Source organism: Hylobates moloch, unplaced genomic scaffold (genome assembly GCF_009828535.3).
Source record: "Hylobates moloch isolate HMO894 unplaced genomic scaffold, HMol_V3 SCAFFOLD_21, whole genome shotgun sequence".
NCBI classification, from domain to species: Eukaryota; Metazoa; Chordata; class Mammalia; order Primates; family Hylobatidae; genus Hylobates; species Hylobates moloch.
The window spans coordinates 19659570-19675792 of record NW_026652296.1 but is presented as its reverse complement, the minus strand read 5'-3'; the positions used below and the strand labels follow the sequence as shown (position 1 = coordinate 19675792).

The following is a 16223-nucleotide window of genomic DNA, read 5'->3' as shown; positions in this document are numbered from 1 at the left end:
ATATTCACAAGGTATTACAGCCCCTTCGCTAATTCCAGAACATTTTCATTTCTCTAAAAAGAAACTTCATATTCAGTAGTGATTATGGAGTTTTCTGAAAAATCACTTAGTCTGATTTCGTCATTAGTAATATTGGGAGGCTTATATATAAAAAATCATTTGACCTACATGTTAGGGATGAGTGTAGATTTGGGTAGAATTATGTTATCTCTTTTCTAGAAGGAGAGGAAAATGTGCACAATCTAGAGGTTACTCCCTATACTGTTTTTACCTTTATAATTTTGTTTTCCTCAGCCTCAATTTCCTAAAATAAGCCCAAAGGTCCCCTCTAGTTTCGAAACAACTGGATGTTTATTGTTGTATATTCTCACTTCACTGAATGACGGAAGGGATTTATTAGAAATGGTTGTTAAGTGTTGGCATTATTGACTAGGACAAAACACTTTGAGAGTTTTGCTTCCTTGAATCTTTGAACTTTCAGTTTCATTTGTTAAAATTTTTGACAATTGTGCCTGGTACTCTGGGGTCGTTTAGACAAGGAGAAGCAGGTGCCCTCTTCAGGCATGTTTCATAATTGTTCTAGGAATGCAGAATAATAAAATTCAGGAAGCATTAGAGCTGCAAGCTGCCCTAGGAATTTTGATTTCTGAGATAAAGTGACTGAGGCACTGCTGGGCTAATCTCTGCCAAGAGACTGCCTTGGATTTTTATTAAACTGATATGAATAAACTTTTTGGACTTGGTGTGTAGTCGTGAGTTCATTTTCAGACTTTTTGGGTTAGAAGATTAGGAACACAGCCTTCTTTGAGGCAGTGGTCTCCATGTTCACTTTGCTGGACTCCTTGCTGGCTTGTGTGTATGTCTTTGTAGAGAATCCAGATGCTTCACTGGAATAGTTTTCTGGTAAATTGTTTTAGGACTTCTTCCTTCAGACCTCGTAACCCTTCCCACATGTTTTTGTCTTCAGTGTGACAAACTTAGGATCTAGCATTTACTTAACTAGTTGGGTAAATGATAGGCTTTCTTTCCTTCTGGACCCTAGGGTCTCTGTCAGTATTCAGGCAGGAGGGGGAACAGCTGTAGAAGCTGGCATTTGGTTAGTGTGCTGAAATAAGTTCTTTAAACATTCAAATTCTGTCACAAGCAAGGGGACCCAGTATGCTTTTTTTGGTTGAGGGTACTCTTGAAACCCTGTGAATATACTTTGCAGTGGAGTCTGGATTCTTAATCCTTGGATCCCTCCACAGGGGGCAGCTGCATGTAAGGAGGCCATTTCTTGTACTGAGTTAAGGCAGTGAGGTTCTGAAGAGATGTGCCAGGCCAGAGAGCATCCCATGGCTGCAGTGATTGCTGGGCTCTATGGTATTTTTTACTTGTTCCTTCTCTGTTTTGGTTCAAGATGGTTGTCTCAAAGGATTGTCTTTTTATATTTATATTTTGAAGGTAAGATCTTAACAAATAGTAGTGAGACACTCTTCTGTATATAAAGTAAACCTAAGTTAGGACGTTGAACAATGAATAGATTTGGCATAGGATACCTTCTGTTTATTCTGGTTTAACACGTGCCCTTCTTTTGTTGTAATGTTGTCAGCTTGGTTATTTTTCCATGTAACTGGATATACATGTACATTATTGCCAGATTTTTAGAACTTTAAGGTACTAAGTTGGGGAAATCAATGTTTATTCCTTTCCTTGTAAAAGCTGTACTTTAGCTTTTGGAGTACTGGAACAATCAGTTCAGATTGTCGGGTCAAATATATGGTAGATTTCTCATGTAAGGCAAGAAAACACCTTAGGTTTATTTCTGGAGTGGTTCATGCCGTGCTGGCAAAGATAGCTAAGAAATAGTGAGAAAGAATTCTGACTTAGAATTAAGGAGTCTTGATCCCAAATCCTGATATTGCCCATTCACCTGTACAATGAGGACAAATACTGTCTACTTCACAGGATTGAAGTGAGAAAAAGTGCTCACAGAAAATCTTCATAATATGTATGTGGTTATCCTTATTTATATTAGCTTCTTTTCAACAAGATGACATATTCCTTCTTTGTATTAATAGAATACAGATGTTCTAGCACTCTGACCAGCAATTTTTTTTCTCTTTAGTCCACCACAAATTAAAGATGAACCTGAAGATGATGGCTATTTTGTTCCTCCTAAAGAGGATATAAAGCCATTAAAGAGACCTCGAGATGAGGATGAGTGAGTATTTTCTTAAAACTTTGACTTTTGAAAACAAAAAGGAGGAGTTTAAAGAATAAATGTGATGTGTTTCTTTATAATACATATAGAAACTGCATTAATTGGCTTTTACTCATTTGGAATTTGTGATTAATGGACTGATTTCTCTGAACTATGAGAAGTAGAGTTTGCTAAACAAGCAGTATACCCAAGGCTTACATGAAGATTATATAAATTTTTCTTACTGAAAAGGCAATAGATATTTATTGTAGAAATTTCAAATAATACAGAATTCATGAAGAATAAATTAAGTTACTTAAAATTTCTCATTGCCTACCGCAGATAACTTAAAGCAGTTTCTCTTAGACCTGTTCCTGTCAAACATTCTAAGTGAAGTTTCAGTGTGTAAAAATAATAAAACTGCTCATAAAACAGTTGAGGCTTACATGTACCTCTTTCCCCAGATTCAATGAGATTAAATTATATTCATTATTTTCACTCTTACATAGCTTATTATGCTATTATTATAGTAGAAATTGGATGGAAAGGGAGAAGGGAAATACTTAGTGAACTCATTTGTATTCATTCAATATAGAATTTCTTTCCTCCACATTCCAGTGAGTTACTGCTATGTGGTAGCTAGTGTGCTTTCATCTTTTATTTTTATTTATTTTATTTTTTTTCCAGACTTTCATCTGATAATGATATTTATTTCTGCATATATCCCCCCACCCTATTTTGCTTCCAGGCCGGTGTAAGTGGTTTGTTTTCTTCTATATAGGGCTGTAACTATTACTCTTTGGTCTGACCCTTATTATTTTCTCTATTTCTGTTAGTCTTGACCGTAGAATGCCCAGCCAAGGATAACAGTAATTACTCCTGCCATGGACGCTTGCAAGAGTTTGTAGGTCTCTTATGAGTGAGAACTCCTGAATCATAATTATGTTAACTGTGTATTCATGTTCCCCTTTCTAGTGCTGATTATAAACCTAAGAAAATTAAAACAGAAGATACCAAGAAGGAGAAGAAAAGAAAACTAGAGGAAGAAGAGGTTAGTAAAGAGACTTAGGCCCTTTGGGGCTTGAGTTTGGAAGTGGGAGTTTTCCAGTAAGCAACTTCTTAAGACAAATGAGTTTTAGGTATTTATTGGCTTGTTATAGTAATAACAGGGAAAACAAATTTAATAAGTGGTGGCCTGTGGCACTGGTAGTTTTAAGATCTCTGTGAATCCCCACAGTGTCTTAACCACAACCAGCAGTGATTCTGCTCTCAGCCTTCCTGGGTGTCTGTCAACCCACAGCTATGCTGCCAACAGATGTTCTTCCAAAACTATGTCATCTTCATATATACAGAGGCAGTGTTAACAGGAAACCACATTTTGGCTTATAACCCTGAAGAAATTTCCCTAAGAATTTTTTGCTCATCATTCACTTTGGGTAACCATTCCTATCTAAAGTTCTTTAATGAGTGCCCCTTTGACATATAATTGACACCCAAACTCTTTACTGCAGCTTATCCCAATCTGGCCTCTGCATCTTGTGCCTCCCTTCATCTTGTGCCTCTTCTCTAGCTTACTTGTACCAGTCACACTAGCCTCCTTTCTTTCAAACTTCCAAGCTTTATGTAGCACCTGCTGTTCCTCTATCTGGAACACACATGCTCCCTTCTTCATCCTCTTGGCCTATAACCTTCCTCAAAAAACTCAGTTCTGTTTAAATGCTTTCCTAAATGTTCCTGTTGATGCTTGTGGTAGATTGAAAATAGAATCATATGCTTCCTCCTTTTGACACTTTTGAGTTCTTGTACTAAAAAATTGTTAGCAGGTAATTCAAGAAAAGATGTCAGAAATTCACAGGGGTCTTAATGATGCCCCTCCCCTAAGAGAAGAAGGGGTTGGGTGAGTTCTTAGCTCTTATGCTACATTTGAGGTTAGCCACTGTCATGGGCAAAATGGGTTCACAGATGTAAAGTGGATAGTTTGAAGTACCAGCAGTAAAGAGAGTGATAGCGAAGGGGCAGGGAGTCTTAAGAGGATAATCTATCATAATAGAATGATGTTAATAATCACAATTAAATGTAATAGGTGCTTACCATGTGCCAGGCACTCTTCTATATTTTTAATATATGTATCATTTCATTTCATCCTTGCAACCTGAATAGTTGTTATATCCCTATTATCATCTCCATTTTGCAGATGCAGAAATAGAGTATAGAAATATTGAATCATTTGCCTGAGGTCACATAGCTACTAAGGTGGAAAAGCCAGCATTTGATCCCATGCAGTCTGACTTCAGTGCCAGCACACCAGCTACTATATTATCCTACCTCCTCTGAGACTTTGCTGATGCTCTAATTCTGCAAGGAGGGAGAAGAAAGGTCTTTAATGAAATCATAAGACTATTAGTGAGTGAGTTGAGCCATAGAGAGATGATCAGGTCCTGAATTTAGAAGGTTGCACTTTTTTTTGACAACTAGTCTATTCTTGGCCGAAGTTGAGATTAATAAGCACTAATTCAAGGAATTGAGAGTGAAATGTTAAGTAGTGATTATGGTAGCCAATCACTCCACTTCTATGTACCTAATCAGTACAGACTAGTCAGTAAAGGAATATAAAACTTGAGTTCTCCAAGTGTTTTTTTCTGTTATGTTTATATTGCATTTATGCAAAAATAATACTCTGAGTTTGTTAAACCATTGGGAAAAAAGAACAGTTGACTTCATTTTTTATTATTCTATTTAGCAGCCCTACCATATAGGGGGAAAAATGCTGGCTGAAAGACTCTGAATTAATACAGTCTTACTGTGGCAGGGACCCCAGATGGCAGAATCTGTCATTAAACCTCACTCGCCAACTATGGTTTTTTTGTTTTGTTTTGTTTTGTTTTTTTCTCTTGTTTTTGAGAATTGTTCTGAGGTCTCTCAGTGACTGAAACCCCAATTTGAGGCTTGAAAACATACAGTGTAGCCAGTAGTTTCCTGATGGGACCAGCTGGATGCCTGCTCAGAAGCTGTTTAGAGTATCTTCACTGAAAAGCATTTCCCTTTCCTGTGGTGTGTTTCACCCTAAATAGTAAACATTATCTGAATTAATGTGATCCTGTAGTACCTTCTCCCAAACATACCCACATATTTATATTCTCCGTGCCTGTTTTAAAATATGGATGGTACTGTAAGCTTTCCTCTTTTTTCTATTCCTATCTTGATTGCCCTCCTATTATGAGAGTCTAAAATGTTTATTCCAGTTATTCCCATAAGTCACATTCTGTTATTTTTCTCATAAAGTTAGGCCGTTATCATAGTTAATAACAGCTGTATGACCTTGATCAAGTGACAAAACATGTTTCAAAGTCCTTGATTGTAACTGAAAGTGGTTAAATGAACCCATCCATACACTTTCCAGCTGTGCCACTCTTTAATTGATTTTCAGATGGTTCAAAACCACCTTTCATTGCTATATAAAACTTGTTGAATAAAGACTGAATAGTTAGTTAAATTATGTTGAATAGGCAGGACAAAGGAAAATATTCTTCAAAAGAGTTCAGATTCTGAGTGGGATCTTCACTTGTTGAATATTACATTTTTGTTTGGGTTTTGTGTGTATATTTTGAGATTTATCTCCTGTATTGGTGAATTGTGCCTGTTTAGGTTTGATGCCTTTTTATTGTGTCACTGTGGTCAGCTCATTTACATTCAGAGTTCAAAGAAGAGCCATAAAGAAATACCACCATAGGAATTGGTATCATTTTAGAACCTCACAAATACTTGCTTACTGCATCATGACTATGTATACAAGCAGCAGCGATAGTACTATACTCCACTAAAGCAACTGGGAATTTTCTTTCATGCTGAATACTAAATATCTAATGCAAAGCCTCGTATAGCCGTTATTTGATTGTACTGGAAGAGGTTTAAAGATGAGTAGGATTAAACATAAGTGAGGAAAATATACTCGGATTACTCTCTAGAGCAGTACTTTTCCAAACTCCTTTGAGGTTTAAAAAAAAAACAAGTTTCCCAGTCTCTTCCCCTGCAGAGTGTTTTTTTGACTACTTTCTCAAGTAGTTGTTTGTCAGGAAATTTTAGGAAATACTGCTCTAGAACAGAGCACCAGTACATTGTTATTCATCTGTCAAATGAGAGGAGTGCTAAGATCTTCTTTAGTTCTAATACTCTATGATTACAATTTTTCTTCCTCATGGCTCCCAAAAACTGCCTCCAGAAGTGTGATCAGTCCTTATTTAAGTACTTTCTCACCATGTTTCTTTGTAGGATGGTAAACTGAAAAAACCCAAGAATAAAGATAAAGATAAAAAAGTTCCTGAGCCAGATAACAAGAAAAAGAAGCCGAAGAAAGAAGAGGAACAGAAGTGGAAATGGTAACATCTCAGCACTGGGTTAAAATGCCACCTCTTTTATTGCATATCCTTACGAAGCGAGAGTACTGAGTTATTAAAATTAATATCCTGATATTTGGGGGAAAATACTTAATTTCTCTAGAGTAACATTCTGAAGTAAGTTTTCCAACTTCTAGTGTAATCATTAACTGGTTCTAAATCTATTGGATCTCCAACTGGTTTCCACCACTGTGAACAGAATGGACTGTAGAAGCAGACCTATGTATAGGTGGGAATTTAGCATACAAAGAGAGTACAGATGCATTTAAAACCATGGGGAAAGGATAGATTATTATGTAAGTTGTGTTGGGAGAACTGCCTGTTCAACAACAGAAGAAACCTCAACAAGAAAACATGGGTGAATATTTTTATAATTGTGCAGTAGTGAAGATCCTTTGAAGCAAGACATAACCAGAGCCATAAGGAAAGGTGTTTTACATTTGATACATGAAAGTTCAATTGATGGCAGATGGACAACTTCATGCCATTTTTTAAAAAAAAAGAAAAACTCAAGGCAAAATATTTGCAATACAAAGGGCTGATATTCCTAATATAAAAAAAGCTCTTTTAAAACAAATATGAAAGGAATGATCTAATCAGAATGTGAGGAACAGGCAGTTAGTAAAATAAATGGTTAATAAACATCTAAAAATGTGATCAACTTCATAAGTAATCAAAGATGCAAAAAAAAATGATAAATCTTTTTGTTTAATGCCTCTCAGATTGGGAAAGATTAATAAGTAAGTGAAAATATCTAGAGTTGCGAATATAAGAAAACAAGCATTCGCCTTCCCTGTAGGAGTGAAAATTCAGTCTTTATGAAGGACAGTTTAGTCATAGCTGGTTGCTCTTGAGAAGTGTATTTAGGTGGAGAACTTTTCTACTTTTGCTGTTTAGAATCTTGAAATAAACGTTTTTAAAAAATACTTATTTCTGTTAACATGTTCTGTTTAACTAACTATACCAGCAGTACATGATTTTGTGTTTATGATGAAAAAACTCAAAAGATTGAGAGATTTAATAGTTAGAATAAAAATCAAAGTCACCTTTACCTCTCTTCTCCCATTCTCATTTTCCTTTCCAGCTTTGAGGTTATCACTGTTCATAATTTGGTGTATAGCCTTCCAAACCTGTTTATGTGCCTTTATGGCTTTTGTAATTTAGAACTTTGATGTCCACAGCACCTCTGAGGAAAGGGAGAAAGAGCACTGACCAGGAAGGTGGCAGAGAGAAGGAGAGCCACAGTGGCAGAAATGTGGCCACACGGTGACAGCTGTGTGATTGGCATGTTGCTATGGCATCGTGGGATTAAATGGGAAGTATAGAAAAGGAATATCACAGAGCAGAGCAACCCTGCCTCTTTCCAGAGGTCGGAGTCAGAAAGTAAAAGGAGGCCAGGTGCGGTGGCTCATATCTGTAATCCCAGCACTTTGGGAGGCCAAGGCTGGTGGATCACCTGAGGCCAGGAGTTCGAGACCAACCTGGCCAACATGGCGAAACCTCATCTCTGCTAAAAATACAAAAATTAGCTGGATGTGGTGGCGCACAGCTGTAGTCCCAGCTACAGCTGAGGCAGGAGAATCACTTGCATCTGGGAGGCGGAGGTTGCAGTGAGCTGAGATCGTGCCACCGCACTCCAGCCTGGGCAACAGAGCGAGACTCCGTCTCTCAAAAAAAAGGATTAAAAAAAAAAAAAAAAAGGCTGGGCACGGTGGCCCATGCCTAATCCCAGCACTTTGGGAGGCCGAGGTGGGTGGATCACAAGGTCAGGAGTTCGAGACCAGCCTGGCCAACGTGGCGAAACCTCATCTCTGCTAAAAATACAAAAGTTAGCCGGGCATGGTGGCGGGTACCTGTAGTCCCAGCTACTTGGGAAGCTGAAGCAGGAAAATTGCTTGAACCCGGGAGGTGGAGGTTGCAGTGAGCTGAGATTGCACCACTGCACTCCAGCCTGGGCAACAAAGCAAGTCTCTGTCTCAAAAAAAAACAAAACAAAACAAAACAGAAAAACCCACAGGGGTTTATTTTCCTCGTTTTTATTTCACTTTTCTTTAGAACTAATACATTTTCAGTGATCTTGACCTTTAAGAAAATGATTTCTAGAAATAAAGTGATTGTGTAAATTAGGGGTTATTATTGGGAGTTAAGAGAATGGTAGGTTAGTAATTCATCAGTCAGGGTTCTGTGGTAGGTATTCAATAAATGCTTGATAAATGAACAAATACATTTCCTTATCAGGAGCTCCCTGCTGTCTGCCCTTTACTTGGGAGCTTTGGCTCTTTTCGGGATCCAGGCAAGTGCACTGGGTCCGGCCTTGTATGTGTAGAATTAGGTGCCCTTGAGGGGTTTAGGAGCCTAATTTTGCTTTTGTGGTTGAAAATCCTTATCAGTGTTGCCACACATTCACTCTGGCAGACCATGACTTTTGGTTTTTATTCTTATTTTAGGCTAAAGGGAAACTGGCTAGTCTTTAACTAAAAGTTGCTTTTTGAGGAATGAGCAGGCTTTGCTACAGCTTCTAACACATGCATTTCTCAGGTGTGATGGTTAAACCTTGCACATTCTTTTCAAGCACAGTGCTTGAATGGCACACCGAGTTTTTGGAGTTGAGAATAGGAATGAAGAGCCTCTTAACTGATAGCTAGAGGCTGTGTATTGTACTCTGAAGTCAGTTATCCAGTCCTCGGTGACTGGTACTGATGACCTAGTCGGGGACTTAAATGGCAGATACTCTTATTTTTACTATTCCTTATGCTATCCCACTAAAAGAAGTACACACTTCACAAGCTTGACAAATTTGCAGATCTTTTGCTTCCCTCCTAAGTCCGCAAACCTGTTTGTCTTTACCAGAAAAAACCACTTACTCTGATCTTTATCTCCCTCCTTTGGTAATTGTTCAGTTGAAAAAGGTCCAGGTCCCTCAGGGTTTCTTTGCTATATCACATTATCGCCATAGAAACATTGTTATAAGTGGTGGCAGTGTGCTTGGGTTCATACATGAAATCCTTTTTATCCCAGATGTCCTGATTTTTAACTGTTGGCCATTGTAGCTGAACAGGGTTTCAGCACTGTTGGGTTAATTAAGTACACTTTTGTGTCAGGGCTGACCTGTGGGAATATAAGTTGCAAGTTAATTCTCAACAGATGATTCTTCATAAAGAATTAGAACCTGGCAAGTTTATTGCAGGTGTTAGGTGTGACTTTAAATGGAGTTTTGAATCTCTTAGCAAAGGTAAAATGCTGTGATGAGTCAGGACTATAATGTTGTAAGGAATTAGTGTTGCAAGACCAGGACTCATAAATATATGGTCAGTGATAGTGATAAGAAATTTATGGAATATGGATTATTGACATTTTGCTCAAACCAGAAAAACTGCCCCTAAATTTCAAGGATTAACATTCAGAAGCTATAGCATCTGACGTTTATTTCTAAATTTAAAAAAATTAAATATGAGTTTTATAGCATACTGTGAAGTGCTTGTTAACTGCAAGGGAACTTGATATCAGACAGCACGTGGAGTTTACTTTCCTGTCTTTATATTTCTAGCACTTTTCCACCTTTCCCCTTTCAAGCAAATTTTATTATTAAATTGATACTTGATTATTCAAGTCAAGCTGCCAAAGGGAAGCCATTTTGATGTCTAAGTACATGTTTTTGTTTGTTTATTTGTTTTTAAATTAGGGGAGAGGATATATGCATTCATGGGGAGGCTAAAAGGACAGAACTGTTTGCTTTTATTATTATTTCATAATAATAGCTGTCAACCCAGTCACATGAGCTTACTGAAACAGATATTCTTTCTGTTTAAACTGAAGTTTAGTGTTGTGATTTGCTGAATCTCTTAATTTGCTTAAATGGTAAAGAAGTTGCTGTGGGTCTTCAGGATACACATGTTGAAATAAGAATTGTAAAAACAGTTTGGAGTCTTGATTTAAAAACACTGTAGGGCCAGGCGTGGTGGCTCACGCCTGTAATCCCAGCACTTTGGAAGGCTGAAGCGAGCAGATCACGAGGTCAGTATATCGAGACCATCCTGGCTAACATGGTGTCTAAACTGTCTCTGCTAAAAATACAAAAACAAAATTAGCTGGGCGTGATGGCAGGCACCTGTAGTCCCAGGTACTCAGGAGGCTGAGGCGTGAGAATGGTGTGAACCCTGGAGGCGGAGCTTGCAGTGAGCGGAGATTGCGCGACTGCACTCCAGCCTGGGCGACAGAGCGAGACTCTGTCTCAAAAAAAATAAATAAAAACACTGTAGTCAATGAGAAGAATGGTGCCAAAGTCCCAGGATAAGGGTAAGGGTGGCCTTCTGAATCTCCTCATGGTTACTCTGTGACTGCTACAGATAGGCTTCTTGCAGATGTTCTCATACACCTACATATATGTATATTTTCTCTATTTGGAGAGTAATAAGACTCTACGATTGGGTGGTTTCCTGCATTGAGATCTTTCTATTAATATATCAATGACTGCCAATTTCATATCTGAAAAAGTGGTAGGTTAATTATAGAAGATCTTTAATGTTCCTCTGAGGTCTAAGATTCTGTTAAATATTTTTGTTTAAATTGTGTAAAATACATATGACATAACATTTATCATCTTAACCATTTTTAAGTGTACAATTCAGTGGCATTAAGTACATTCATATTGTTGTACACCATCACCATCTCCAGAACTCTACATCTTGCAAAACCAAAACTCTGTAGTTATTAACAATTCACCACTTCTCTGTTGCCCCAGTTCTTTTTCTTTTTTTTTTTTTTTGAGACAGAGTCTCGCTCTGTCGCCCAGGTTGGAGTGCAGTGGTGCGATCTCAGTTCACTGCAAGCTTCGCCTCCTGGGTTCAAGTAATTTTCCTGCCTCAGCCTCCCAAGTAGCTGGGATTACAGGCTCCCACCACCATTCCCGGCTAATTTTTTATATTTATGGTAGAGACGGGGTTTTGCCATGTTGGCCAGGCTGGTCTCAAAACTCCTGACCTCAGGTGATCTGCCTGCCTTGGCCTCCCAAAGTGCTGGGATTACAGGCGTGAGCCACCGTGCCCAGCCTATTCCCCCAATTCTTGGTAAACACCATTCTACTTTCTGTCTCTATGAATTTGACTACTCTAGGTACCTTGTATTAATAGTCATACAGTATTTGTCCTTTGTGACTGACTTATTTCACTGAACAGAATGTCAATGCTCGTCCATATTGTAGCATGTTTCAGAATTTTCTGACTTTTAAAGGCTAAATAATATTCCATTGTTTGTCCTACATTTTGTTTATTCATTCATCTTTTGATGGACACGGGTTATTTCTGCCTTTGGCTGTTGCAGATAGTGCTGCTGTGAACATTTGTGTACAAGTATTTGTTTGAATATTGGGTATATTCCTGGGAATGGAATTGCTGGGTCATGTGGCATTTCTATGCTTAACTTTTTGAGGAACTGCCGTACTATCTTTTCCACATTGGCTGCACCTTTTTACGTTCCTACCAGGACCACACAAGGGTGCTAGCTTCCCTACACCTTCACCAACACTTGTTATTTTTTGTTTTATTGCCATCCTTCTGAGTATGAGTGGTATCTCATTGTGGTTTTGATTGATATTTTCCTAATGATTAGTGATGTTGAGTATTTTTTCAGGTGCTTATTGGCCACTTGTATATCTTCTTTAGGAAAATGACCATTCAAGTTCTTTGCCCCACCCCCACGCTGTTTTTTTTTTTTTTTTTGAGATGGAGTCTTGCTCTGTTGCCCAGGCTAGAGTGCAGTGGCGCAATCTTGGCTCAGTGCAACCTCTGCCTCCCAGGTTCAAGTGATTCTCATGCCTCAACCTCCTGAGTAGCTGAGATTACAGGCATGCACCACCACGCCTGGCTAATTTTTTGAATTTTTAATAGATACAGAGTTTTGCCATGTTGGCCAGGCTGGTCTCGAACTCCTGACCTCAAGTGATCCCTCCGCCCGCCTTGACCTCCCAAAGTATTGGGATTACAGGCTTGAGCCACTGCACCCAGCCCCTTAAGACTGAGACTTTGCCCATTTTTTTAATTGGGTTGTTTATTGAGATATAGGAGCTCTTTATATATTTTGTATGTTAACCCTTTATCAGATACATGATTTACAAATATTTTCTCTCATTCTGTGAGTTGTCTTTCACTCTCTTGAAGTGTCCTTTGATGCACAGAAGTTTTTAAATTCAGTGAAATTCAGTTTATTTATTTATTGAGACAGAGTGTCTCTCTGTTGCCCAGGCTGGAGTGCAGTCGCGTGATCTCGGCTCACTGCAACCTTCACCTCCCAGGTTCAAACGATTCTTGTGTCTCAGTCTCCTGAGTAGCTGGGATTACAGGCGTGTGCCCCCATGCCTGGATAATTTTTGTATTTTTAGTAGAGACGGGGGTCTCGCCATGTTGGCCAAGCTGGTCTCGAACTCTTGTTCTCAAGTGATCTGCCCGCCCCAGCCACCCAAAGTGCAGGGATTACAGGTGTGAGGTACTCTGCCCAGCTGCAATTCATTTATTCTTTTTGTTACCTGTGTTTTACGTGTCATATCCAATAAATCACTGTCAAATCCAGTATTGTGAAGCTTTTCCCCTATGTTGTCTTCTAAGAGTTTTGTATTTTTGCTCTTATATTTAGGTCTTTGATCCATTTTGAATTAATTTTTGTATATAATGTAAAGACCCAGTTTGATTATTTTGCCAACACTATTGTTGAAAAGACTGTTCTTTCTCCATTGAATGGTCTTAAGCATCCTTGTTGTAAATCATTTGACCATATACGTTGACTTTGGTTTTATAGTAATACCATTGTTACAATATGGTTTGATACATGTAATTTTTATTTGATGTTTCTGAACTTTGTTTAAAATATTGGACTTGTTCCATGGCTGAATGATTGATAATAAAATAAAATAATAAAATATTGGACTTGGAAAGTAAATATGAGGGTAGTAAGTTATCTATTCGAGTAAAAGAAACTTGAGGTATATCAGCCAGTTGCAGTTTGTGAGCCTGAGTTGGATCCTGGTCTATAAAATAAATTTAGATAAAATAGGAAAAAGTTTTTAATATGGATTGGGAATTAGAATTATACTAGGAGATTATTTTGTTAGATGTGATAATAGTTTTGTGGTTATGTGGAAGAATATTATTTTTGTAGAGATAATTGCTGAAATATTTAGTGGTGGAGTATCAAATCTGCAACTAACTTTGAAAATGGTTCAGCCAAAATAGGAAATGTAGCAAATTATTAACCCCTTTTTTTTTTTTTTTTTTTTTTTTTGAGTTGGAGTCTCACTCTGTTGCCCAGGCTGGAGTGCAGTGGCACAATCTTGGCTCACTGCAACTTCCGCCTCCTGGGTTCAAGCAATTCTCGTGCCTCAGCCTCCTGAGCAGCTGGGACTACAGGTGCGCACCACCATGGCCGGCTAATTTTTGTATTTTTAGTAGAGACGGAGTTTCACCACATTGCCCAGGCTGGTATCAACCTCCTGACCTCGTGATCCGCCCGCCTCGGCCTCCCAAAGTGCTGGGATTACAGGCGTATATGGTGTTTATTGTAGTACTCATTTTTTTCTTATGTTCGACCATTTTAAAAATACATTTTCAAAAAGTTGTTCCCACTGAGCTTTAGATTCACTTATCAGTGTTTGCTAGATAGTTCCAGGTAATCCATAAGTACCTTAAACTCAACATGCCCCATGCCCCAGTTAAGCTATCATTTCCTAGTCTTCTTGCTTTATGTCCTTTCTCACAGGGTTTTTTTCCCCTCTACCTTCCATCTGACATCACCACTCTGAGGAGGCCTTTTCCTACTTATGAACAATGTAAACAATCCCTCTGTCATGTATGCCATTGTGGTGAAACAACTGTTTACATTTTCAAGTCCCTCCCTTGTTGCTGAGCTCCTTCATTGTTGATCTCTTCTGTCCAGTATTCTTGAACTGAGCTGTTGAAATGTATTTTCCTTTATTCACCACGGTATTTCATCTTACTTGTGAGTGTTGGCTTTTTCAAAATGAGAGACACTGGTTCTTTTGATCCAGGCCTTGAATGTGAGGCCCAGAAGTCATTCCAGAGCACTAATCAGTTGAGCGGATAATTATTTGGCATTTAATCAGTGATGATCCCCATGTTAGACAAGGTGATCACTAAATGAGGCTGTGCTTTGTCTTTTAAAGGTGGGAAGAAGAGCGCTATCCTGAAGGCATCAAGTGGAAATTCCTAGAACATAAAGGTCCAGTATTTGCCCCACCATATGAGCCTCTTCCAGAGAGTGTCAAGTTTTATTATGATGGTGAGTTGTTTCAAGGTTCTTGATTCTTGGCCAAGAAAAGAAATCTGCTTCTATTTAGGGATAGAAAACGAGAAAGGATCCTATATAATAGATAATCCTTTTTATTTCATTTTGTTTTATTGCCATGCAATTTTGAGGAAGGAGCATCAGGTGTTAACTCTCAAAGGCCCATTTGCTGCTGAAAAAGTGCCATGAAAAAGGGGCTATTCATGTCTTCCCTACATAGTCCAAAAAAGGTTTGTCAGCATGGCTCACAGTATGTGGTCCACAAGCTGAAGGTTTTGATCTGAACTTCATTTCTAGGGAGCGACTCTTTGCAAGACTTATTAGAAAAGCCTCACTTGAATGGTAGTACTTTATGTTAGCAATATAACAATGCAATCGGACAAGCTGCTCATCACTAGAAACAGTACTAGTATATGGTTGAGGATTAATAGTCTGCCATCAATCTCTAGATAGGGCTGGTAGGCATCTGTCACCTATTCTATGTAGCATAACACTATGCCTTTGATATATGTGCAATCAAGTCTGATGAGCTGCTTTAAAGAAATGCCCTGCCTGGGTCTCTTAGAACCCTCAGAATTGTCTCTTATCTGTCATTGGTATTTCTATCCTTGGGTTGAAGGATTTCAGGGTAGCCTTTGACACGCCTCCTGTTGGCAGTGTAGCAGTATGTAGATGGTAATAACTGATTTTCTTCATTCCATGAGTTTTATCCAGAAATGGTTAGAGCATTGTTCCTCATACCCTTATGTGCTTATGACTCACCAGAGTGGATCTGAGCCCGTTTAACAGTTGTGGGGTGGGCTTCTTTTCCCTTTCCCCACCGTCCCTCTTCTTCTTTCCCCTTTCCCAACCATCCTTCCCTCTTCTGTCCCCTTTCCCCACAGTCCCCCTTGTCCTTTCCCCAGCATTCCTCTTCCGCCTCCACTTGTCTTGCCACCATCTTTTGGCCACTGTTATTTCACCACCCCATTTTTCCCCACCCTCAACCCCCCACTGTTTTCTTCTCACCCATCCCACTGCCCCTACTGAAAAGAAAAAGTTCTGGGGTGGGATTGAGTACTTCTGAACCAAGTGGTCTGCTGACCAAACTTTGAGAAACGCTGGGCAGGATAACTGCTGAAAAGCATCAGTGGTGAACACTCAGGCATTCTGGTGCATCTCTCTTCCCACCAGTAGTGGCCTTAGGTCCACCAGTGCTTGTAGGCCTAGGTAGTAGTTTACACTAAAGGGCTGGGTCTGCAACTGAGGAAAGTGCAGTGGCGCGACCTCGGCTCACTGCAAGCTCCGCCTCCCGGGTTCACGCCATTCTCCTGCCTCAGCCTCCCGAGTAGCTGGGACTACAGGCGCCTGCCACC

General features: G+C 39.1%; 1 protein-coding gene across 1 annotated transcript in view; it reads left to right on the top strand.

The window, feature by feature from the left end:
* TOP1 (DNA topoisomerase I) overlaps positions 1–16223 on the top strand; it is a 95916-nt gene that overhangs the window by 48673 nt on the left and 31020 nt on the right. The window contains exons 6-9 of the mRNA XM_032142397.2: positions 2108–2203; positions 3158–3233; positions 6452–6558; positions 14747–14862. Coding sequence (XP_031998288.1) covers positions 2108–2203; positions 3158–3233; positions 6452–6558; positions 14747–14862 — 395 coding nt within the window. The remainder of the gene's footprint in view (positions 1–2107; positions 2204–3157; positions 3234–6451; positions 6559–14746; positions 14863–16223) is intronic.